The 26,098-nt window shown below is 38.1% G+C and overlaps 1 protein-coding gene across 1 annotated transcript in view; it reads right to left on the reverse strand.

Annotated features, from left to right (window-relative positions):
* Positions 1 to 2,496: 2,496 nt before the first annotated feature.
* SHTN1 (shootin 1) overlaps positions 2,497 to 26,098 on the reverse strand; it is a 101,459-nt gene continuing 77,857 nt past the window's right edge. Inside the window, exons 15-17 of the mRNA XM_082674153.1 lie at positions 23,336 to 23,456; positions 18,804 to 18,996; positions 2,497 to 4,222 (exon numbers count right to left, since the gene is read on the reverse strand). Of these exons, the coding sequence (XP_082530279.1) occupies positions 4,000 to 4,222; positions 18,804 to 18,996; positions 23,336 to 23,456 (537 nt within the window). The 3' untranslated portion in view covers positions 2,497 to 3,999. The remainder of the gene's footprint in view (positions 4,223 to 18,803; positions 18,997 to 23,335; positions 23,457 to 26,098) is intronic.

Here is a 26,098-nt window from a genome sequence, read left to right on the forward strand (position 1 = left end):
ACACGCCCCAGCTGACAGACACACCACTGTATTATTATTAAACTGGGAGCTCTCAAGTGTGTCTTCATTTTGGTTTTGCTCTAAAACTTCACTAACTCGTGTGCTTTTTCTTCTTTTAATTTCACTGTTTGGTGAAATACAGAGACAGTATTTTGCCCGGAATTATACCTGTGAACCTTGTCTTCTGGCCATCACATTCCTATGGGGATCTTGTTTGTATACGAGCTCTCCTGTCCATTTTGGGGGGTCATGACCTAGTAAAAGAGTACAATATTTTTGCCACCAACTCCACACTCAGTTCAAATACCTCATACTTTACAAGTCAGAACATTTCTGAAAAAAATCTTTCACGCTAGGAGCTCTCTCTGCCAGGAAGGTGTACATCTTCTGTTTCACGGATTTTTTAAGAGCGAATAGCTTCCTCTCACTTTCCTACCCTTAATTCCCTTTTCTTTGATTCCCATCTCTTTCTAAATTTTAGTTGTTCATCTATCATTTATATCTTTGGGGGTCTCCTCAGATCCTTTTTGGAACAAGAATGAGCATAAGTGAGTAAACACATCAATGAATGAATATTCTTAAAGCAATTAAATGCCCAATCATTTTTACTACAGCATCTAGTAGGTGATTAAAAATGATGCAACATATAGATTGGCTGAATTGTCTCTTCTGAAAGCCAGTATCAGGGTTATAGCAGAGGATGACCAGAAATAAACATATTCAAACACATACCTATAGACATAATATCCAACTGCTTTATATGATTTAGATTCTCTGTTCAAACTGTTACCTTTTGTCTTTCCCCCAAATTATATAAATTGCTATGTACTGACCTGTGGGAGAGTTGGCTAAGTTTAGATTTCTGATATAGTCCATAAGTTTTTACTAAGCATACTGAGGACCTCTCCTTTTGAAGAGTACTAAGAGGGGAAGGTAATGGCCTTACGGCAGAGCCAAGGCCTTACTCTAAAAGCAGTGATTTAAAATAGGTTCAGTTGCAGATTCTCTCAGAGCACAGGGCAGGAGAACTGGTTGGTATCACTCTAAGTTGGGAGAACTGTGTCACAGTTTGTTGTTGCTACTGCCTTTCCCGATGCTTAGCAATAAACAACGGATGAGTGTTCAGATAGCCTCTGCACATGTACACACACACACACACAGACGAAATATGGGAGATCGTATGAGAGTATGCCCTGGAAATGTGACAAAAATTATAATTAAATGAATGAAACTAGAGAAAAAAGGTAGAACCAAGTTAATAACTGAATAACTACATTAAACTAACCAAAGAGGTGATTTATTACCTCACCAAGTCAACACTTTAATTTCAGCGCTGAGCACAGCCTACTCACCGTTTCCTTACTTAAGGATTGGGGTCACCAATGGATGTGTAGCATTTCAAGTTTTTGAAAGTGATAAGCATTGTTTCTATTTATATATTTTCTCTCTCTCTCTACATATATGTTAAAGGATATAAATAAATATAAAACATATATATATGGAATCACATGTAAAGAGATGAAAGAAACTCATCATACCCTATATTAAAAAATGGCAGTGGGACTGGGAAATGTTAGTGCTCCGAAGAAACTTCAAACCAAATCCAATCCTTAAGGGCTGCCTGATGATCTTCCTAAGGTCAGCGATGATAAGAGACAGTTATCCATTCTCCACAACTTATTGCCATATAAACTGAACCTGTTCCACGATGAAAGTGATTAAACATGTATAGTGTGCGTTTATAAAAATCATCCGAACTTTGTTTTTAAGATTCTGTGATACAGACTATACACTATACCTAACATACAACCTAAAAATGGTCTGAAAGATTAACAATAATCTCTACCTGTACTACTCCATTTCTAACAAACATTTACTGTTAACAAAACAGGTGAGGAAGGAGGAATTCCTGGCGAGTAGCCAGAGCCAAAACACGCATCTTGTTTTCCTCAACAGGCCAATCAAGGCGGGTGGTTACAGCCCTGCTAATTCCCTCCACAGGACTGATCAACGGCTGAAACCACTGTAGGTGAGGAGTTTATGTGAGACTACCTCAGATACAAAAGGATGCTAGAATTAATTTTAGCAAATTAATTTTAAATGCTTTGTGATGTTGGTGAAGAAATAAGCAGCTCAGAAAAGGCAAGAACACTTTCAAAATACTGCACCAGTGACTAAATGTTGCTTGGTCCAGCTAATACATTTCACAAATGGTTAACTCCTTACCCTGGAAAGGGTGTGTGATTAAATATGGAATGACAAGTGTACATATTTTTATATTCCTAAATATGTGTAAGACACATGCCAGCAGACTGATAACAGACACAGGAATGCAGAAAGCAGGAAGAAACAAAGAATAGAATTCCTCAAAATAAACCATTTTGTGGATTATTAAAAATTACTAAAGTTATAAAGTCTTACACAATTTTCATATTAAAGAATGTCAAGTTTGGGGAACTAAACCAAAAATGTCAATAACCACAATTGACCTTTAATAGGAAACTGTTGGTGCTTTTTAATAAGTGTGGTGAGGAGAGTTCAAATCACAGCATAACAGAACTTGTTTAAGTGAATTAATGCAGTTTGTAGTTAGTATATCATATAGCAGTATTATTCAATTAGGGGAAATCACAGTTGAAAAACATTACATTTTAATTCCCTATGAGTAAACTGATAAGTAACTGTAAAATCATCACTGGAAAAACATGGAAACAATCAAGCATAACGAGCCTACAGAAAGATAATTATCTCCAAATTTAGGAAGTACATTTACCTGCCTATTCACCTTTTCAAGCCTATGTTTAGCATACGTGCAAAATAAAATACAACTACTGCAATTATTACTATCATTTTCTTTTGCCCTTAGGTGAGAAACACCTGACAGCTTCATGCTGAGCTATGCTAACAAAACGAAACCTTTCACTTTCTTTAATAGTAAAATTACCATTACTGAATCACTGTCATAAAAAATGCACTCAAGTACATTACCACTTATTTTAAACGAACACCAGTTTTGAAACAATCAACTCTGAAAAGCTGCATAAGTGTTTTTTTTAATCCCTGATTACATTTGTATTACTCACTGTGGTAGACTGAAACATTGTATTTTTAGAGACTACCACCTAATTTCTTTAAAGAGAACAACAGACCTGTGTAATGTAGAACAGCAGTGAAGCAAGACAATTGTATGCCTGTCACCCATCCTCACTGTACATAAGAACTGTGATAAAATATGGTCCTTGTGCCACATGAGTCCATGAGAAAACAATTAACTCACAGCACAGAGCACGCGGCTTATCAAGATAATACTCTATTAATTCAGGGTTTGGACTTTCACCTCAGTTCTGCCTTCTGGCCACTAGAGCCTTCCCCTCAAAGTCCTTGGGAGGCTGTGGACACAATCAATAGTATGTGTTTTGCATCCCACAGTTAATAATGTGTGTAATTAACACTGGGTATGGGACTACTAGTTTGACATCAGCTCCTGAATTTTAAGCTTATCTCAGTATATCCTAGAAAGCAATTTGTATGCCACAGTGCCTAACCATTTCCAAGCTACTGAAGTTTCTCCATCAAAAAAGGATCAGACCCAAAACAGAAGCTTCTTTGGGGGCTTTTAAAATCACCTTAAGCTAGTCACTTCTGTTTATCCAATTACACACAAGTGCTGCAAACTTTCATCATTACATTTGATTAGTGGTATGCACATTACCTAAAAAGATGACATGAATTTTTTGTAAACTTCTAAAAGAAGTCACACTTAATACAGTAACTAGAAAAAAATCTTATCCCTATAAAGATTTAAAAAACTACAAAGAATGTGTACTTTGCTAAATAGCTTACTTATAAGTGAACTTACAAAAGTGACATCAAAAAAGAACCTATACTCTGAATACAGTGACAAGAACAGAATGTCTATAGCCCTTGCCAATACACCAAAACTAAATCATGTGCTTGTTGAAAAGGACTTCTGAACATATCCGCCTTCTGGTTTATGGATCAGCAGTTGGAGCTGTCTGTATCTCTTATTTTTTCAACACTGTCTTCTTTGTCTTCTGGTTTAATTTCACCTTCATCATCCTTGTGTTGAGCTGGATCTTTTTCAGCGACCTGGTCTTTGGTTTGGGGTTCATATGTGGAAACAGGATCTAAAACTACAACTGGTTCAGCTTGTTTTTCACTGCCAATGTATTGTCTCCTGCATCCAGTGTTACTGGGAGGCCTAGGGGATGAACAGTTAAACAAAAAAATTAAAAGCAGAGAGAGAAAACATTTATCTTTCAGATTCCTGGATTCAGATGAGCAAAAACCCCAAAACGTTCTAAGTCTAATCAACATGCAAAAAGTGGTCTTTGAGGTGCCAGCCATTACAAAAAAAAAAAAGCTATTAGATTACATATTAGGAGCACAAGGCCAGAAGACGGAAAAAGAGCAATTAACTGCATAAATGTTAAAAAGCCAAATGCACCTACCTGCTTAATTGCATGCTCTTCTCACAGAAGCACAAAGCTCACGGATACTCTGTGCCACCTCCCCACTGCCTGCCGCCCCCAGACTCCTGTCCCACCCCCACTTAGCTGGAAGGAGCGAGTTAACCCCTCCCTTGTGTGCCGGGGTACATGTGATTGCAGATTAGTTCTAAGACTGCAGCAAGGAGGGAAATAAACCACTCCCATCCCTGATGGGCAGCTGAGAGATATGCCAGCTGCTGCCATTACTGGCAAGAACAACTCTGGTCAGACCTGTGGAGGTATGAGGGAAGGAACAAAAGCAGATAGGAGAATCCAGAGAAGAAGTTGAAATGCTAAGTTACCATACACTTTTTCTAAAAAAGGAGAATCATGTTTGAGAAATTTCTTATTGAATTTCAAATGCAGTTTCTTTTTCCACTGAGGTTCCCTTTCTTCTCTTCTAAGAAGCTACTGCTTCTCAAGCTAAATGGGCAACAATTTCCTTGTGGAAACAGATGTCCTGAAACACTCTTCTCTTTTCACGTGTCAGGAAATTAGGCTGTGGGCACCTAGTCCTCTCAGAAGTCAGGTCAGAAGCCATCATCTGAAGGTACTGGACTGCTGACCTGATGCCTGGAGGTTGAAGGGTGTGTAGTAGGCAGGGCAGAGGCTATTCAGACTTATCTGGTCTTCTTGGCAAATGCTGGGATACTAACCATGACCCAGCACGCCACTGTCCCACTTCCACCTCTGGATGTCAGGATGTGTACTGATGAACTGTTGGCCAGGGTCTGCCCATTGCTCTACCAGCCCCTCACCAGGACTTGATTTCTACTATTCCCTGACCCCTAGCTCAGATCTGCTGGTTAGACACTCTCTTACCACCTAATACTTGTCCCTTGTTGGATTTACCACAGTTATAATTAAATACTGGCAACCAGCTGTTTAATGTCTCTCTCTTCAAATAAAATGTAAACATCCATGAGGTGGACTGTTCAGCTTTGTTCACAGATCTATGCCATCCGTTTGTGGAGTAAACAAATGAGCAAATACTAATGAACTACTGTGTGTGAAAGGCTCAGAATGAATGTGCAGAAACCAAGGCTTTGGTGTGAGTAGGTCTGAAGGTCTCTCTTATACAACAGAAGTAACAGAACAAATGATCAACTATTGAGACAAAGTGGCCTGCACGATCCAGCCACAGGTACCAAAACTCAAACCCAGTGACCTCAGTTTCATCACCTGGTACTATGAGATCTGTCCAAATGTCTGAAAACCACTCCATAGGGCTATCCAGTTCTACCATGTGAATTGATCATCATTCATAAGTGACTAGCACATAACTGTCTTCTTTGGAGGCCGTAAAAGCAAAGAGATGACCTGAGAGGAAAGCTATACTATAGTGAGGACAGATTCCTTTATTTTTGCCTGGATTTGTCAACACCCTTGTCATTAGAAAACACCATGACACTGCCCATCTACCTTGGCCCATCCACTTCTCAAGATATCTGTTACTGTGCGTTGGGAATCAATATGGGATGTAGTTGGTATCTGGCTTGACTTTCTCTGACCCAGGCAACACCTGGAAGGCTCAGTCCATTAGGGTATGGTCAGAGAAGCAAAACCCCCATGAGTGGCATAAAGGATTCATTATAGGCATTAGACCTCAGGCAATGGAGCGAGTGAGTTAGTTAGGCAGTCTACGTGAGTCTGTTGCCTCTGTGTATTATGCTGGGCCTGAAATCAGCAGGTCTTGCAGCTGAAAAGGAACTTGGGTGAAAAGTGGCAAGAAGCTGAGGACAAACCAGAGCAGCACCTGTCTTTCACAGTCACCAATCCCGATGATGCAGATGAGCTGCAGGATAAACTGGAGCCCTTCCACATGGAATTTGCACATGCACCTGGCCTAAGATTTGGGGAAGCTGGAAGGGAGATGTGGGGAGCTGGAGAAACTGTGGGCCAGCTGTGCCACATGCCAACTAGGTGACAACGCGCATGAATTGTAAAAGAGCCTGGCCTACGCAGATTTTTGGGAGCATTAAAAAAAAAAAAAGACTATTATGTCACTCCCACTTTCTAAATCTCGTGCAAATTTCTCCTGTAGACAACCCTAACCTGGAAACAAATGGGAAAGGGAATTTTCGGAAATGAAGTTCCAAGTTCTGGCCTAGCTAAAGTTGTTACAGTCAAAGCCACACAAAGTCTGCTGGTCAAGTCCCCAGTGTGGTTCCACTACCCTGGGTCTAAGCCTCATTGTATAGAAGCCAGCCAGTCTGCTCTACGCATGCAAAGGAAGTATCCATCTCATTCTAGGTGAGCAACTTCCATCAACCCATACTGACCTTCATCACTTTTGTAGAACTACCATGGAAGTTCTCATGCCCATGTGTGTCTGCAGATGAAGGGGTGGTAAACACATCCTAAAATGCTTTCTTCATCAGCTGGAGGCTGAAAACTTCGAGGGAGCTCTCAGGGCTCCACAACAGCAACAAATGATGTTGACTGAACTGAAAACTCAGAAACTTTGTATTGCCAGGCTGAAACTGTCCTGGAATTGTCTCAGTCCAGAGAACTGTTCTTTCCTGAAGTAGGCTTCTTAATAATAGATTAATCTATTATTAAGTCACCTGTACACTCCAATTTGAGAACACCTTTATTATCACTGAACTTGGCACAGTGGAAAATTATGTGTTGAGAATCAGAGTAACTACTTTCTTGAAGATAATGACCACTGACTTGGAATCCCAATGGCTTAAGGCTAAAAGGGACTATGGCAATCATCTAGTCCAACTAGTCCTTTTACAGATGAGGAAAATGAGGTTTGGAGAGAGGGAAAGCCTGACCTAAAATTATACAGCTTATCAGTGGCAGAGCCAGGACAAGAATCAGAAGCTCCTATCTTCCTGTTCCTGATTTTTCCACAACATCACACAGCTATTTACCAAAGGCATCTTCCAAAAACACGATAATGATGCCACAGGCTAATTCTGGCATGTTTACTGATTCTTTCTGAATCCCTGTTTTCAGCTTCATCTTTCAGAACTATAAATATAAAATCCATCCCTTCAAGCTACCCCTCGTTTTTTGTTGGTTTTTTTTTTTTCCTTTGTGACTTAAAGCTAGCTCTTCCTGGTTTGACATCATTAAGTCCATTCCTGGTTCCCATGGGGAGCTGCCCAGGGCTCCTTCTGGAATGAAGGGCCTTCCTCCTAGGCTTCATTTCTAACTCCATTCCCATCTCATGGGAAGAGCCAGAAAGCTCCATCAGTGATGTTGCCAAGAACCCAGGCTCTTGCTCTAGGCAGCCATAGTGGCAGGTTCTACAAGGTTAAATCTGAAGCTTCTCCCCCAAGGTGAAAATCCCAGCTGCTCAAATGCAACAATCCAATGGGAATTGCCGTATACTATTGTTCCATTCAATTTTTCTTCTTTAATTCTTCATCTAAGAGCAATGACCACAAATAAGGAATTAAAATTCAGTATTCATAAAACGTACGGCAGACCTTCTCCTGTATGCTGCAAAATCTCCAAGTAAAACTTAAATTTTATAGGTGACATAAAGACTAAAATCATGGAATGTTCAGTCTGAGAGGGATTACTGACATGAACTAGTCCAGCCTTTTCATTTGTCAGGTGAAGACACCAAACAAGAGTGAGTTACATGATTTGTCCAAGGGCACACAATTTGTTAACAGCAGATACAGGATTAAAACTGTGGACTCTTGACTTCCTGTCCAGTACTTTTTTTTCTTACCACAACATACTGCTTGTGATTTTTAACCCAATCAAATAGATATTTTCATGGGTCATTTTAAATCATTTGTTAAGTGCTATTTCAAGACAAAAAGAAAAACCCAAAAGCAAAATAAAAGCTAGGAGACAATATATCAATCTATACCACTCTGTGAAGCCTGATGCCCAAGTACAACTTGATTGCTCTTTTACAAAGCAGTTACTTCTCCCCCACCTGCAAGAGGGCCAGAGGTAGGGCTGGGGCAGGTGAGGCCACCTGCTGACTCCAACTGGTACTGGTACCAGAAGAATCAGAACAGCTGCAAACGGTATTGCCAAAGTTGAACTTTATAGTAAAGGGACTCAGTGACTTATCAGACTGTGTTACAGGAGATGAAATTGCAGCATTCGAATTTTTAAAAAGCACATCATGGTTTGCATTCAATGAAATTCCTTTCAAAATCGACTTTCCACATTCCAATTATATTCAGCAACATTCGAGCTAACATTTCAGCTGCAATTCAAATTAACTAATGCCCAAAAGAGTCCTAATAGACATGGTTCTGAGCTCAACTGAATACAATCAAAGCTCACGAAATGAAGGGGGAAAATGCTTATTTCATGCAAATTCTGCATATCACTCAAGCTTAATTCTACTGATAATATAAAGGTGGGACATTTTGAACATTACAGTGAATGAAACTTTTAAGCAGTGAGAGTTATTTTATAAAATGCTACCTCTGAAAAGCTGACTGCCAAACAGTGTAAAAATGGTTTGAGGCATAAATGTCAAGTTCATTTCTATTTCACTTCTGAGGTAACTATCTTTCAAATCGCAACAGCTGGACTATTTAACACAATCTGGTGAATCAAAGTATAGTTCTTCTCTGGTCTCCCAGTGGGACGCCTGCATTAGTCTGTGGCAGCCATCCAACAGATGACGCACAGCCGGATGGTCTGAACTCTGTTTCATTTACAATAAAAATGGATAAAGCTACAATCATATTTACCACCTTCAAGGACAGAAAACGGCAAGATTTAAATTTGTCTTTATAAAGTAGTTTCCTGGGAAAACTCCAAAGAGGAAGTCAGTTTTATATCCTCCCTTGTGTAAAAATAAGAAGTCTTACTTTTTTTTCCCCCCAAGCCCTTTATACAGTTACTACAGCAGTGAACAGTAGTGGCATTACAACAGAGGTAGTTTTTATTGTTTCTCTCAGACATCCTATTTTTCAGGATATTTTAACACACTTATCCAAAACTTACCAAAATAAAATTTCAAACATAAGATGAAACTTTCTATATTATTGCTAATTCTAATACTTTTAAATATAATGAAGGTAGAAAAAACGAAGCTAATTTCTTTTGGCTTTGTGTACCTTTTGAAACTGCGTTTTAGTGCAAAGAATAAATTAGTTTGCCAATTTGGGTCAGCTTCTATTTGAGGGAAAAATAGATAGCATTTAAATTATGAAAAATAATATTGGTAAACAACAGAATACCGCCATGGTTGAAAATCTGACATCAGCTTCTAGATGCTAATTTGCCATAAGATTAACAAGAATTCCTTTTTAACAGAGGTAACAATGGCTGGGCAAAGACCTCTGTGTCCACACTGAGCCATAGTTTCTTTGGTGGAAAAACTGCAGCACAGCCATCTCAGTGCACGGGTTATATCTCAGACCACAGTGCACGTTACGAAGCCTTGTCCCAGTTCTTTTATTCTTCTAGCGTAAGCTGGACTGTGCACATTTACAGATTCCAAAATACACTGGGCAGGGAGGCTCAGGAAACTGGACCATTCTCGCCAGCAAAATCAATGATAAAGCATGAACTACGACTGATTTGAGCACAGGCAAAGATTCTTAAATGTGTATGATACTTTTTTTGGCTACTTTTTAAGCTTTTTGTAATTTTGTACAACTTTAAGTCACCATGGAAAATCCATTGAGATCTCAGCTATGAAATGTGAATATTATTTAAAAGAGATATTTTAAGGAACATAAAGGCTTCCACAAGAGACACCATATATAAATAACACTGGCTCCTCAAGAAAGCTGCCATGCACAGAATGTTTGCATTTTCATTCTTAATTTTCAGAGCAATGTTTTTTAAATTTTAAAAGATTTTTCTTTAAATTTACTATATTATATACTTTAAACTCTCTTTTAAGACAGGAAGTCATGAAGCATTCAGTGTGTTACTTTTCATACAGTTATATGACAAAATATATTTTAAATGAAAAGCATTTATCAGGTTTCAGAAATTAAGTCAATTTATCCTCAGATCTGAAATTGCATTTAAGTTTTAGCCAGACTTCTATTTGAATAAATTTTAAGTCTCCACTACTCCACTATATAAAAATAAAAGGAAACACAAATACTGCAGACTATTGAAAGATGTTTTAAAAAATGACAAAGCACCAAAAGCAATATGGTTCTCCATGGAGAAATGATATATTTTATGCTAAGTCTCTTAAAATCATAGGTGTTTGCAACTGGAGGCAAATGTTAGAAGGCAATTAATTCTTTGAGAGAATTGACAATTACTCAGCAGCATTTTAACAATTATTTTGAGATTTACGCAAGAGAACTTTAACACTAGGTGTAATATAGCCTCAACAATTAATGTGGAAGAAGCTGCTGTCTGTAAGGCAACTCAGAACACCTGTAAGACAAAACTGACAGGCGGATCTTCTGGGCAGCCCACAGGAAAACTCCTTTGGAGGGGGGAGGAAAAAGAGACTGAGTGAGATCTCAACTTCCAGAACATCCAGTTCTTCTGCTAATTTTGTTGTTAAAACTTAATTGTCCATGTACAGGAACACATGGAGAACCTTTGTAGTAGTGCTTTGCTGAGCAGAGCTGTTTCCTGCAGTGTCAGTACACAATTCAGCCGTACTAAGATTACAGTTGAGAGCACAGCAAATCCTTTAATTGTATAAGAGCATCAGATTAAGCAGTAACTTCCATGCAGTTCATTTGCTAGCTAGTAGTCTCTTCTCAGAAACAAATGTTTGCTAAGTACAGGGAAGGTGCCCTCCTTTCTCGCACCATGCATGCAAATACACATATGCACACATACACAAAAGGAGAGAAAAGAGGAGAGGAGGAGGGGAGGAAATGGTAGAGTTGGGAGTAACAGGAAGAAAACCTATTCTTTCCACCACAAGCACTAAAAACTTCTCTATTTTCCATCTGAACAAAATGTTGACCCAAATCCCTCTGAAGTAAGTGAAGAATCTCAATTTCTATTTGGTAACATATTTCAAAAGCTCAGATTCTCCAGCTGCAATGCAAAAGAGCAATACTTTTCAATTTCATTTACAAAAATTAATCTTACAAGAATTAATCTGTGCGGGGCCACAGGTCACACGTATTTAGAGACACCACAGACCTAGAAATTAAATGCAAATTAAAATAAAAATGGCTGCACTGGAAACGGTCATTTTTCTACTGAAATTGAAGTCCTGTAATTGCTACATAGGTTTTTGTTTTTTAAATTCTTCTAGGGCACAATGTGACCCGTTTTGACCTCCCAAACAAAAAAGGCGAGCTAGCCGCCTGTCTGATGGTTGAAAAGGAAATTTTAAAGAGCTTGATAAAGCTTAGAGTTTTGGGGAGCTCTGGGGTTGAAGAGGGGCACGATGAATTAGAGAAGTATTAACTGGAAGGGTCTCTGGCAATTGTGGCTTAAAAGCATCTTTGAGAATGACCAAGAGATGAGGACACAGCTATGAAATCACTGCAAATCACACCAGTTACAATGGAAACTGGGTTCTCCCCTTTGAAGCAAGGTTCTAGAGATGTAACTAGGTGAAATGACAAATCATCCTTGAGGTTGACTCCCTTGTTTAACTGTAACTGTCAGGCGGATATTCACCTTTCTGAAAGTAATTAATAGAAAAAGTGAGCACAGATGAATAAAGCTCAATACAGACAAGTAAGGCCACTTCTAGATGAGACTGTTCAGAGACAAAAAAGCAAGACTGTGAGAACACAAGATACTCTTGGGTCTCTGCCTGATTGTGATGTAGAACTCTTGTAAGATCTGCTTGTCTCTTTCTCCATACTGCAGGCCCATTTGTCCTGCCTTTCTTTAAAACAGAGATGTTCTAAAATATGATGACAATGGACACTACACCACAAACTCAAAGGAGCTAACCAGTAATTGACCAAAGGTGGAGCTGACTCACAGAGGTGCAGCATAAAGTGGATGCAACAGTGAAATTTATTTGGGGCTGTAGAATGTATGTTTTAAAACAACTGTATTCACAGTGATTCATCTTTATATTGTCATATTATCATTTAGTAAAACACCTTTCTAATCCAGTGATTCAAGTCAGGTATTTTCAAGGTATTTGACTTCTGGGAATGAACTAATCTTCAGCATGTTTGAAATGTAAATAAATAAAAAATGTGTACATGAAACTTATGCCAAAGATTAAAGGAGCTTAGGCTGGTATTCTAATATGGTAATTTCCAAAAGTTTATTTGTGAAGCATGCCCCTTTATTGGCCATTTGACATGAAAAACACTAAAACAATTTCTTTCCAAATCTCTTTTAAGTCTTCTTGCTAATTCAGATTGGCTCTCCTTTTCAGAATTCTTTGCTTTACTGGGTAACATTTTCTTCCCTTGGCAAAAGATATATTAATTGCTTAGTTTAGCCTTAGGAAGAGGAAAGAAAAAGGAAGAGATGACACTATCTGTGAGTATGTAGGGTCAGAGGAGCAGGATGTGAATAGGGCAAATGGAGCAATTTAACTACAGAATCATTGCTTCCTACAGAAGAAACCTTAGAGTCATTTTCTTCCCTTCCATTCCGACAGCTCTTAATACACTCAACGCAGTATGCTATAGCTCAAAAGCATGGGCTCTGAAGTTAGAATGAAGAAGGTTCAAATGAAATCTGACCCAATTATCGATTAGGAACAGAATTTTGGGCAAATTGTTTATGTCACTAAACCTCAGTACCTTTGGAAGAATTAAAACAACACATAAAAGTACTGGCTTCATAAATGTTAGTGAAACGATAGTAACAACAACAAAACATCACCAAAGCAAATTCCAAATTGGAAACTGGCTCGTTACTCATAGCCTCCATCTATAATCAACATAGACATCCTGCTTATAGCGATGTAAGCACATTTCCTCTCAGATGAACGCTATTATAATATGGATATATATTAATATATATCGATAAAGAGTAACAGAAAATTTTAAAAATAAAGAGGCGAAACATATACAATGGAAGGTTGTAGGCTTTTACCCCCAAATGTTTTCCCAATTCACTTCACTTACATCACTCGAGATCATCAGATCTCCCCATTCTGTGGATAACAGAGCTAACGTGTCTCAGGTACCTCACACAGGATTAAAATGGAAGACAACTCTACCCATACCTAGGAATTATACTTGCATTTTCTTACTTATTGCTCAACTTACGTTTGCTTCTGAAATACTGACTTCCTAGTTACCCTTTAAATCAACGTCCCAGAATGTGTAAATGTGGAACTTGTCAACCTAACTGGAGTTCAAGAAGCAAGCTTTGGCTTGACTGTATTGCATGGTACTTTTCTGTACACACGGCTGGGAGACATGTCATGGGTCTGTGTCACATTTTAAAAAATGCATCTGCAATGGTGGCAAACTGATGGCTATTTCCAAAAACTGAATGAACTAGCAAAAGCCAAAGTCATTTGGAAACATATGTTGAACATATAGTAGTGGTTAAAATGGGCCATATCATTTTTTGACCAAGATAAAAACTGACACTAATTCTCTTACACAACCCGCCAAGTGGCTCTAAAGCACTCTTTACTTCTCACCCACTTTTTCCACCCCAGAATAAATGGATAGGAAAGACTGTCCAATTTATTTCCTCTGTGGTCAGGTATCTCTAATCCAAATAGGTCTAAAAGCATTTGGAGCAATAGTGACAGGGCTGGAATGAGTATCCTGACCCTTAAGAATATAACCCTGAAGGATAACAATCATTTCAATCTGGATTTGTAAGTTCCTAAGATGTAGTTTGAAAATTAAAATTTTTCAAAAAATTATTTTATATTTCTAGGTTTGTATTTTACTGTAAATCTATACTGAGAGACACGCTGGGGGTAAAAACTATGTGCTTAACTCTTGTTCTTTATCTTAACTGTGAACATCTTTATCAAGCAACCACATTTGGGAGGAATTATTGGGATTCTAGAGCTGAAAGAGACTCTGGAGAGTGCCTCATCTACTTGCCTCAATTTTAGATAAGAAAAACAGTACAACAAAAAGTGAAAAAACAAAAACAAAACACAGAGGTTACATAATTTTCCCAAGGAAACCTGGCCCAGTCAATAAGCCAGGTGTTCAGTACCTAAGCTTTCAACTCTAACTTTTGTCCTTGATAATCCAGTAATGCCCCAGCATTATAATTTTATATTAAGATAGAAAAAGAATTTATTGAAATATTTTTCATAAATTATTTAATTTACGTGACAACCCTACAAGGTAGGCATCATTACCCTCATCTTCCACGTGATTAAATGACTTGCCCGAGGTCATAAAGATAATAAATAGCAAACCCAAGATCCGAACCCGAGGTCTCACTGTAGAGCTGGAGTTCTGGAAATAATTCAGTGCTGCTCGCCACCCTGTGCATATGTGGAAAGACACTGATTTAGAAAACGGATCATGTTGTGTTTCCTTGTTACTCCTCGTCCAGTCTACAGGCTTTTACTGGTGAAAATACAAATCATTCTTGGCTTTTTTGACCCTGTGCAACACTCAGTTAGCCTATTTCCAGTTAGCCTATTTACTGTAGCTGTCTGAAAGTAATGGAATCGTTATCTTTTAAAAATTCTATAATTTGGAATTTTCCCTATTTTACATTGACCATCCCAGCCATTGATTAGCTTGAATCAATGAGTCTTACTCTATTTTAACACTGTCAGAATATTTTGGATCAGAAGGGAAGAGCATGAAAGCAAAAATAAGGCTTATACTCTCCATTCGCTTGGTCAGCTCTTTACCTCTCATGGCATAAAGGGAGATTATGAGCATAATTCCTGTTTGAGTAACAACTAATCGGAATTAATGAAATTCAAATTCACTGTTAGATTTAAGATATTATTACTAGATAGTATGTATTCATTAGAAATAATTGAGGACACAAATATTTCTAAAGCTATTATTGAAAGATAAATAGAAACAATTAGGCTTCTCCAAGTCCTGATTATCTTTTTCTTTCTTTTTCTTCTTTTTGCTTAAAAAAAAACCCTGCTTGCTCAGACTGGTGACAAGAATGTTAATTTTAATTAATCCTTGCAATTAAGTATTAAAGGTGTCTCTTGCTGTCTCATAAGTTCCTAAGAAATAAATCCATATATCTCTCTGGCTCTACAATTTACCAGATAGAAGTTACTCAGTAATTTGGAACATACACATATGTTGATTTTAGGAATTAAAAGGAAAATAAACTTTCTGGGAATAGCCTGATGCTATTTAATTTTCTGGGTAAGTGAAGATCTTATGCAGAAAACATCTTTGTTTCTTCCTTCACTTTAAAAGTTTTCTTAGTAGGTTAGCAAACTTTCCTGTCCACCTGAGGCAGTGAGCACAGCCGAATCTTTCTTTTACAACTGGGTATTCTGTTGTCTCTGATAACTTTATCTTGTATAGGTTCAAAGATGCAGAAGATATGCAAAACTGAATGTAAATGACTCCTAGGCATTTAAAAAATGTTTAAAAACCCAAATAAGCAACCAAATAAACCAAAATATCTAATATTTATGTACACATATATGTGTATATGTGTGACTGCTGAATAATGGGGGAATGCTGGTTAACTGAGTATTCTAATTAATTGATATTCTGCTGTTTTATTGATACTAAAAATGTATTTATTCATTCATTCATTTATTCAACAAGTATTTCCTGAGAGCCTACCATAAGGCAGGAGTTTTTCCAGGTGTTTGAGATACACCAGTGACAAAAAAATGTCCTACCCTCATGGAGTTTACATTCTAGGAGGGGAAGAGAGAAAATAAGCATATATATAAATAAATGAAGTATGTAATACGTTAGAAGATAACTGTTATGGGGGAAAATGGAGTAGGGTAAGGGAGAATCAAGAGTTTAAGGGAGTTGAGTTACAATTTTAAATAGGGTGGTCAGGGTAGGTAGGCCTCATTGAAAAGATGACATCTGAGCAAAGAAATGACAGAGGTGAGATAGTGCAGCTACTGGGGGAAGGGCATCTGAGGCAAAGGGGATAGCAAAAGCAAAGAGCTGGGGTGGAATGATTCTAGGCCAGAGAGGCCAAAGTGGAGGGTGGAAGGGAGCGTAAGAATGGCAGGGACTGTGTGTGTGCGTGCGTGCGTGCGTGCGTGCGTGCGTGTGTGTGTGTTCGCAATAATGTAATGCATTAGAGCCTACTGTGATTGATATCCTCCCTTGACCTTGATTCCCTGTCAAGAGCCGATAATACCACTCACCTGAAAAACACTACGGTGGTGTCGCCACAGATCAAAATGGTGTCGCCACAGATCAAAATAAGGGTGCCATTACCAGAGAGCAAAGGCACTTTTTAAAAGCAAAGGGAACATTTGCACTTTTTAACTGCTGATCTCACTTCAAAGTGACAAATCAGGTCTATGAGGTAAGACAATGTGGTTGCCTCTACCTTATGGCTAGTATAACAGAATGAACCTGCTAGCCAAAGCCAGCCAGAAACAGCCTGAAAATAACCCTTCTCATTCCTGGTAGCTAAACCTCCTTCAGGGAATCCTGAGAAATCCCATGAGTTTTTACTTTTAAAGCTTACATATGACTACATTAAGTTCTTTTACTCAGTAAAAAGCTAGGTTTAAACATAAATGAATGAAGCACGTCTGGGAAGTGAATAATTACCATGTACATACACAAGACACTTGGATTCATTTGGATAGTCTAATTGTACTTAAGAAACACGTTTTTCAGAAAGGCACTCTTCTTTGGTAAATGACTGTCAATATGAAAATGCATGGCGTTAGTTATTTCAGCTAAAGCATGTCAAGAACTGAATAATCAAGCATTAGATTACAAAGTTTAAAAGTTAATACAGCAGCACAGAGTATTTGTATTAGTGCTTTAAGTAGATAAATTAAATAGAAACGTGTCTCTTAAACAGTCATTGAACAAGCAAGATGAGAAATAAATTGAGCTTCACATAGGCCTTTATGGCATCTAACAACTGTGTCTGTCAACAAATGGATCCTTTTCACTGTCAATTCAGCACACATTTTGCAGACCTTGGGTCTGCAATTATTTCATTTCCTTTCTTGGAAATGTAATTTCCACTTACTTTTGGAGAATAAAAGGCAGACAAAAGAAGGAAGGAGTTGCAGTATTTTCTGATTAAGATTATCTGTGTAAAATGGTAAAGGAAAAAAAAATCTATACACACACACTATAGCATTTCTCAGAAACTAAGTTGTCTCAGCCAAATTGCTTTTGTGTCTGGATACTGGTTCAAATGCAGCCAGACTGTTGGTGTCAAATTAGGTGCTAAACAAATTTAATAGGACAGACGAAGAATGAATATAGATCATTTTTCTGTTAGAACTGTTCAAATGACTCCAGTCAAAAGAAAGAAAACACATGACTGCAGGAGAAAATGTACTTTTTAAACACAATGAAATTAGATAAAACTGTAAATCAGCAAAGAAGGTCATTCATTCCAAAAGAGGGGAAAAAAGTTAATAGTACCAACAAGAGAAACGCAAGACTGGAAGAAAATACCAGTTGGCAAAAATAGATCTAAACTGAATCGCAACTTCATTTGTCCAGGCTTCACCTTTTAAACTAAGACAGGTACAGCTACAAAAAAGGGTTCTTTCTCCCCTGACAGAACGCAAAATCAAAGGTTTAATTAACCATGATTACAATATTTGCTGATCTGATTTGTCTCACCTCTTCCTTTTCTTTATGTGACAAACCAGCTGACATCCTGGCAAGAGAACTAAAGCAAAACTAGACTAATTTCAAAAAGAGCTTGCCATTGTTATAAAACAAACTGATCCTCCACCAGATCTGTCTGAAACACATTCAATAGCAGGATTAATTCTTTGTCAATCAAAGTGCCACTTTCAAGCCATATATAGGTAACTCGTTACATAGCGTGTTTTCAGTCTCAGAATAGAGCAATATTAAGGCACATCTTTGAGAATTAGAAAATAAGGCTGTAAAAACATACCCTTCAAAGTAAGTTTGAAGATCTAGTATCTTCTTTGGCTGCTCATGAACCATTAAGAGGGATGATCTAAGTATTTAATCTTGAAAGAATGATTAAGTGTCTTCTGATGCTGAATAAGGGTCATCCAAGTCAATTCTTTGTGTAGAAGAAGAATCTGATTTTACCAAACCAGCTTAGGGATGGAATTCTCTTTATACATGTCTGCTTTCCATCAGAATAAGACCTCTGAGCTAGGAGCCTGGAATCAAAAGTTGGCTCATCAAACAGAGGAAGAAGAGTATTTACTGGCTAACCGAATTGAAATCTCTATCTAAGGAGAAACAAAGCAAAGTAACACACAAATTAGTCATCACAGATTCTTCTACACACTACTTAGTAAAGAGCATCATTACTTACTGAAATGCAACCTTGGAACTTGTGCATCCTTCCAATTTACACGACCCTTCACCTGGCTCAGGTGTTGGGGGGGACGGGCTGTTGAATTCTGCCTCCAGAGTTTTCTTGTTCAAGGCTGTTTTTGTTACACTGGATACAGAACCCAACACTGGCATGGATTTGGACTCTGAGGTGGCTAATATTCCAGTTGGACCTTAAAACCAAACACATACCTCAAGTTTAATAATTCTGTTCGATGCTTATTAATATGGTACTGAAAAACAGATGAGCTGAAAATCCCTCAGGAAGTGAAAAGGCCAAGTTTTGTTAAAATTTCAAGAGCATGCTGGAAAATGCTCCTATTAGAAATCTGCTCTGCTTTGGTGGTACTCCTGCTTTTCAGGACCACGCTGAGAAATTGTGTACAGACCTTTAACAAACTCTAAAACCCCAGGCCATGGTTTCCTCAACTGACCAGAGTCCTTTAGTAATACTGGAACTGTGAAGTCTTTACTTCTCACAGAGCATGGCTTTCTGACAGCTCTACTTGAATCATTTGGCCTCTCAAGAGTTAATTCTTTCCAAAACTCAGCTCTGATTTTAAACAGAAAATGGAATGATGTCAAAAAGCTCTTTTTAAAAGGCTCATGAAGGCTTCCTGAGCCTTAAATAGCTTTTATGAACATTTTCATTTTAATGTGATTGAGAAGTAAGTGGGTTTATTTCCTATTAAAATACAGACACAGGATTATAAAAATTAAGTGGCAAAGAGTTTGGCTGTTTACCTTTTGGACTTTTCTGCTCTTTGGGTAGGATCAGAAAACTGTAATAGGGCTTGTTACTACAATTATGGGCACATCAGTCTAAAACTTCTATGCATTGAAGCTAAGCTCCATCATTACTTTTTTTCTATCTTCAGTTAGGAAGATACTATCCTAGACAGTTTTTTCAAAGCAAGACTCTAGTATGTCTTTCTTGAAACTTCAGAAGGAATCCTTTTAAAACGAAGCAATTTATGAAATGTCACGAATGTACAAATAAAATTAGAACGTCTAAAAAAATAAGCTAGAGAACAACCCTGAAAGGTGAGGCTAAAAAAAAAGCAAAACTTGGGCTTCCCTGGTGGCGCAGTGGTTGAGGGTCCGCCTGCCGATGCAGGGGACACGGGTTCGTGCCCCGGTCCAGGAAGATCCCGCATGCCGCGGAGCGGCTGGGCCCGTGAGCCATGGCGGCTGAGCCTGCGCGTCCGGAGCCTGTGCTCCGGGGCGGGAGGGGTCGCGGCAGTGAGAGGCCCACATACCGCAAAAAAAAAAAAAAAAAAAAAAAAAGAAAAAAAAAAGAAAAACTTGGGACTCTCTATATCCTTAAGAAATGTCAGATCATCTCCTAAAATGGAAAGGACTGGTGGGTACAATCCAAAATGCTAGCTAATCCTTGATTATTAATATTAGGCTTTGGAATTTTATTCTTACATTTGTATATGAATGTGTCTGATGCAGTATAACAAACATATGAACTCCAAAAATGACGTTATAATTTGAAAAACCTATCTAAGAGGGGCTGGGAAATTGTGCAGCCATTCTGTTACTGCAGCTCCTCTAGACTTACTCCACGTGGGAGACACAGATCCTCCCTGGTCTGGTAGAAAGCCTCAGCTCACAAAGCATCAGTGTCTGCCTTTCTCATTTATTTCTTCTGTACCGTCTGAGCAGACAAATTTGTGACATTATAGAATATTCTGGTTCAAAAGGCCCTTCCCTCCTGCCTGTGACAAGCCTCACGCTGCATGGGGATGTCGGGGTAAAGAGAAAAGGGCAGAAAGATCAAGAAAGTTCATTCCTCAAAGTATAAATATGAAGCTGAACGTAAGATGTGCTTCAGAGCAGCTCTGCTCAGCCCTTGGGTAACTGTTGACTGCAATACTATAGATAGCTTTAAACAATCTGTCCTTGTAGAAAAGCAAGATCTGTTTCTGAATACACACCAACGCCTGCTGCTGTTCTGCAACTGAAGCCAATTCAAAAGGAGGGAGAGTGGGTGAGCTGAGCCAGAGCTGTTATTTTTCTTACATACAAAAAGAAATAAAGAAAAATGCCTAATGTTTAAGATGATGATGATGATGAACACTATTATTATTGCATCCTATTTAAGCAGTCCAATGTTTTCCAAGAGGCACTTGCTGCTCTTAGAAATGTCAGTTTTGTAGCCCACAGTCTAGGTAAATCAAGGAAATACCAGTTAGCCCCGTAAGAAAAATTCTAAAGAAAAAGGTGTTTCTGTGGCCCCTAAGGGAGATACTAACTTGGGATATGAGTTCTGCCAACCTCAGGCTGCCTCTGCCTCAATTATGATGCTTCCTTTCTCCACTTTGTAATCTCACCTTTAGCCTTTCCATAACCCTTTGTGTGCAGAAGAAAAAAATCTCAGAGATTCAAATGCACCTGAGGAACAAACCTATCAAACCTCTCTCTGTAATTTGCTCCCACTATGCAGTTGTGCTACTTTAGCATCTTATTTGCCCCCTGGAATTTTCATTTTCTCATTCCATGACCTTTATAAAAAGATTACATAGTAAATACCTCTGCCAGTTTGATGCTTGCAAAACATTTGAACCATGTAAAAAAAATAAGTTATTTCTTTTACTAGATGATAGAGTTTGTAAGTTTGTGTCCTCTCTATCCCCCCACACACCCTTTTTTTTTTTTTTTTTTTGGCTTTGGCTACTAGGGAGCTCAAAAGAAAATTTCTGCTCACTTACAAGTCACTCCCTTCAGTATGTTTCCTCTCCATCCTGCCAATTACACAGTTCTTATTTCTCTATCCAAATATTAATGATTCTATTGAATATGTATCTCTTATTCTAACTTCCCTCAAATGATACCTTGAATATTTGTATACTGGTGGAATATAATCAGTAAAATGAAAGAGTCTCACCATGTCCATAAAATGTGTTCCTACCTTTCTCCACACTTTGAAATACTCAAATCTTCATATTGACTAAAATAAAAATGTTTCCTCATTTCTCCCATGGAAAACTAACTCTGAAATAGTGAGTGCTGCAAGTTTGACTAAGTGAGTGAAGAAAGAATGTTTCTGGAGGAACAAAAAGGTCAGTGGCAAAATACAAAATGTAAATGACAGAGCGCAAAATGGCATTCGCAAAGTCCTAAAAATTAATGAAAACTACATGAATACTTTCAGGATGAAATGCTGGAAAAGTCACAGCACTAACTCACAAGTGAATAACAATTCATTATGGAGGCTGGTAAATTCTTGTAAAGCGAACATAAGGGGGAAAAAAGTCTCTTATGGCATCCCTTAGTTTTCCTGAGAGTTGGTTATTTGGGCGTGGGGTGGTGGTAATTCTTACAGGATACTAACAGCAGAATTTCTAGAACAAACTGAATGGCTAATTTTTTTTTTTTAAAGAAGGGCACAAAGTCTTCATCTTTTTATAAAAACGGTTTGGCTGATATTATGCTGCTCCTGGTTCAAGGAACCAATTTACTCCATTGAGTAAATCCCTACATGAAAGCTAGAGCTTGATTATCAAAAACCCAAATCCTTAATATTCTAGCAATTTAAACTTGATAGACATGACAACAATGCAAATTTAAACTGTTACAACAGACTAATTGGAGTTGATTGAACAGAGTCTAAAAGATTCAGTACATTAGCTGTGGTTGCTATTAATTTTAGTTTAGGGGAGTTTTTCAAAAGCAGCCTCCTGGCAACAAGGGGAAAACCTCATAAAGGTTTCTGCTAATTCCCATGATCAAGCTGATGGAAAAAAAACTGAAGACATACAAAGTGAGTTCTGAAACACACTTTGAAGTCTAATACACGCATATCATGATACCAATGCAAACTGTGATCTCAAGATGCTCAGATGGTCATTTATAGTTGATGACAGAGCTGGACTTTCTCATTCACTTGATTCACAGGCAGGGACAATAAACTAAATGGATATGAAAAATAAAGACGATTTCTTTGCATTTGTAACTGATTTGTAATTACGACTATTATTACTAACTATTGTGCTCTTTGTTCCAGGCACAGTGCTAAGCAATTTTTATATATTGAAATATATTGACTTAATCCTTAGAATAATCCTATGAGGTGGTGCTTTTATTATCCTCATTTTATAGATGAAGAAATTGAGGCACAGAGAGGTTGAGTAATTTGCTTAAAGGGCAAGCAGTAAACTGCAAAGCTAGGATTCAAACTCATGCCTTCTGGTTCCGGAGCCTTTACTCAATGCTACATTGTTGCCAAAGTCCATCCTGGATGTCTTTACCAAAGGGCATCTTGCCTTAAGCAAACAAGATCCATAAAAGCCTGATTCCCTACAAATAAATAAACATACCAATAAATAAAAATACATAAGCACTCTTATGAGATACCCATTAAGTACCTTTGCCATCCAATACTTCTCATTCACATAAAAAAATTTAATAATAATTTTTAAAAGATCATTTTATGTTAAAGAGACACTTAAAGGAAGATGCTTCAGAGAGGAAGAGTAGAACCGTGGAAAATTCAAACCAGCTTACTACTGCTATCTGCTTCTGTTGTCAACTTTCTGCGACGCAAAATCCTTTCTAACTCAGTTTCACTGTTTTCAATGTGAAGGGATTTTAAGCTTCTTGAACTAGTGGATTTGTTAAGTGTCCCCTAAAGTGAAAACAAAACAAAAACAAAAACAAAAAGGTTAATGTCTTAATACAATACACAAAAGAATATAAAAGTCAAACCACCAAAACATTACCAGAATTTGAATGGAATTAGGAACTAAAATGAATTTGCTATATATGTATTTTTAATGTGCATATCTTTAACACACAGTGTTGGATCATTTAAGAAGATGCTACTGATGATGTAAGATGTTAGCTTTCGTAGCAAAAGAACAGCACAAGAATACCTCTTGATGGGCTAACTATATGAAATTCAGTGGTGGGAAGGTACTTGCACATTGATGATTAAGATTCTGATGTGTGTTGGTCGACCACGCGGAGAAGAAAACAGATATACTGAACTCACCTTAGAAGGTTATCTTGACATGGCAGCCATGAGTTACTGACCCAAATCCTTGCGGCACTGAAAAATGTGGCCGATTCTTCAGAGAGAATGACCCTGGCCGCACACCTGGTGACAAGGCGTGCTGCCGAAGGAAGCACATAACGCTCTCCGGCGGCCTAACCCAGGAGGTGCTACGCTGAGCACACCTCGCTTCTCTGTGAAAGAGCAAAGGCTACAGTCTACAGGGAGGCAAGGAAGGGCCGGCGCCGTAATCCCACACTCCTGAACAGAGGAGGCAGTGAATGAATGGATTACTCAGCACCCGGAAGACACTGAAGGAAACAAGAGATGCCGTAAAGCTGTGCTCCTGCTGAAAGGCGTACTGACTTTCAAGAGGACAGAGGAAGACCCAGGCAATGCTCCCCTGCCCTGGCTCCTCCAGGAAGTTATGTTATGGAGGGAGAGCTACGGTCTTCTATCTCCATTACCAGCCAAGTGTTCGTACAGAACACTGGGTGACACACTTCTTCGTAGATTTAAGGGGTAAGGATTTAGCACCCCACCATTACAAGTGGTCCATTTTCTTTTCTAAGAAATGCCCCCTATTTCTTTGAAAGAGCCCTCCTCAGCTGTGCCGCAGGCTTAGGGGGGAATAAAAACCCAGCTGAACCACAATCTTTTGATCAGAGAAAATCAGAACCTCAAGTCAGGTATAACTTGCCAGACTTCAGGCCAGAGTCGGAAGGCAGGCTTTGTCCACCCAGGCTAACAAGTAGGCCAGCCTTTGTCACTTCAGCTCACTATGGGCTTGCCTGAACGCTGCTCCCTGCCCCTGCCAACTCCCTGAACGATTCTAAGAATCCTACTAGCTAAAATGGTAACTCATGTTTCTTCTTTAACCTATAAAACAAAAAAAGTAGCTTGTAAAATTAGGTAGTTACAAATCTCACATGATATAGGTTATTATGTTGGTTCGGTTAGAAAGGTGTTTTTCTCCCTAACTGCACAAAGTTATAGAAAAGCAGTCTGTTGCTGGGAAAACTGACCAACAAGATTAGGAGATTATATTCCTCTGCTGTCAGCTAGCTAACCAAAACTGATGTGTAAAATTCTTAAGGCTCATATTTTAATCAGGCATCTGATACTTTCCCCCTGGAAGAACCTCTTTCTACTTTGGATTTATTGCAAAAATTCATAAAATACATTAAAGGAAAATCATATTACATGTAACACTATAATAGCTTATTCTATAATTTAAAAAATTAGATGATTTCTTTATTTAACAGTTAACAATGCAGATCTGTACCCACTCATCAAAGAGTTATATAGTAAGGTAGGATTAACACTGATAAGGTAACGAAAACAGAACTAAAACCAATTCAGATAATTTTTTTTTAATGCATTAGAAAAACTATTCCCAAATCATTTGTGTTTATAATTTTTAAAAAGTTCTATCATTTGTGAACAGAAAAACTTATGGCCCTTACTAAAATCACTCAAATTACCAGACTGTTTGAACATCAAGGACATTCTGTGTGATTTTCCCAATGGCTAGAGTTAATTCAAGAAAAAGATATGTGTCTGTGTATGTGTGTATGTACATGTACATACACATATACCTTCCAAGGATATCTTTTATTGAAGAATTTACCTTTCACAAGAGTCTCTATTTTTGTTTGGATAACCGCATTACTTCCCCAAACTCCTGACTGTGGTGAGCTATCCTCTCATCGCACCTGATACTGAAGGAATTCATTTTCCAAGTTCTAATCCTTGAATTCCCAATTTTTTTCTCCATTCACTGACCAAGGCGGTTGACTAGGTTAGTATAGGAGCAAACTTTAAATATGGAGGCAATTATGGAGGAAAGGTTTCTGTATGGATCTCAACCGACGTGATAAAGGAGCTCAGCTAATGAAGTACCAAGACTGTCTTAATTATCTACTTATATTATAATCATAAAATTAGAGAAATCACAAATCACCACGTGGTACATACAATTCCTTCACTTCACAGAAAAGAGAATCCTATAAATCAGTGATCCTCAGCGTTTTGGGCCAGGTCCCACAGTAAGTCAGTGATAGGGCTGGACCTTGAACTTAACTTTTCTAATTTCTATTTCTACTCCAAACCGCTTTCATCATTTAACAGTCTTAATCCCCATGTTAGATAAATGTTCATAATACCAACAACTCTAATTGTCAGGGAACAAAATTAACTATTCAACAATTCCTGGGTAATTTGAAAAACTGAAGATGTTCAAAAAAGACCTAAAAGTGAATTTTTAAAAAGTTGTT

The sequence above is a fragment of the Grampus griseus genome (assembly GCF_964374135.1).
Source record: "Grampus griseus genome assembly, chromosome: 16".
In the NCBI taxonomy this organism is placed as follows: Eukaryota; Metazoa; Chordata; class Mammalia; order Artiodactyla; family Delphinidae; genus Grampus; species Grampus griseus.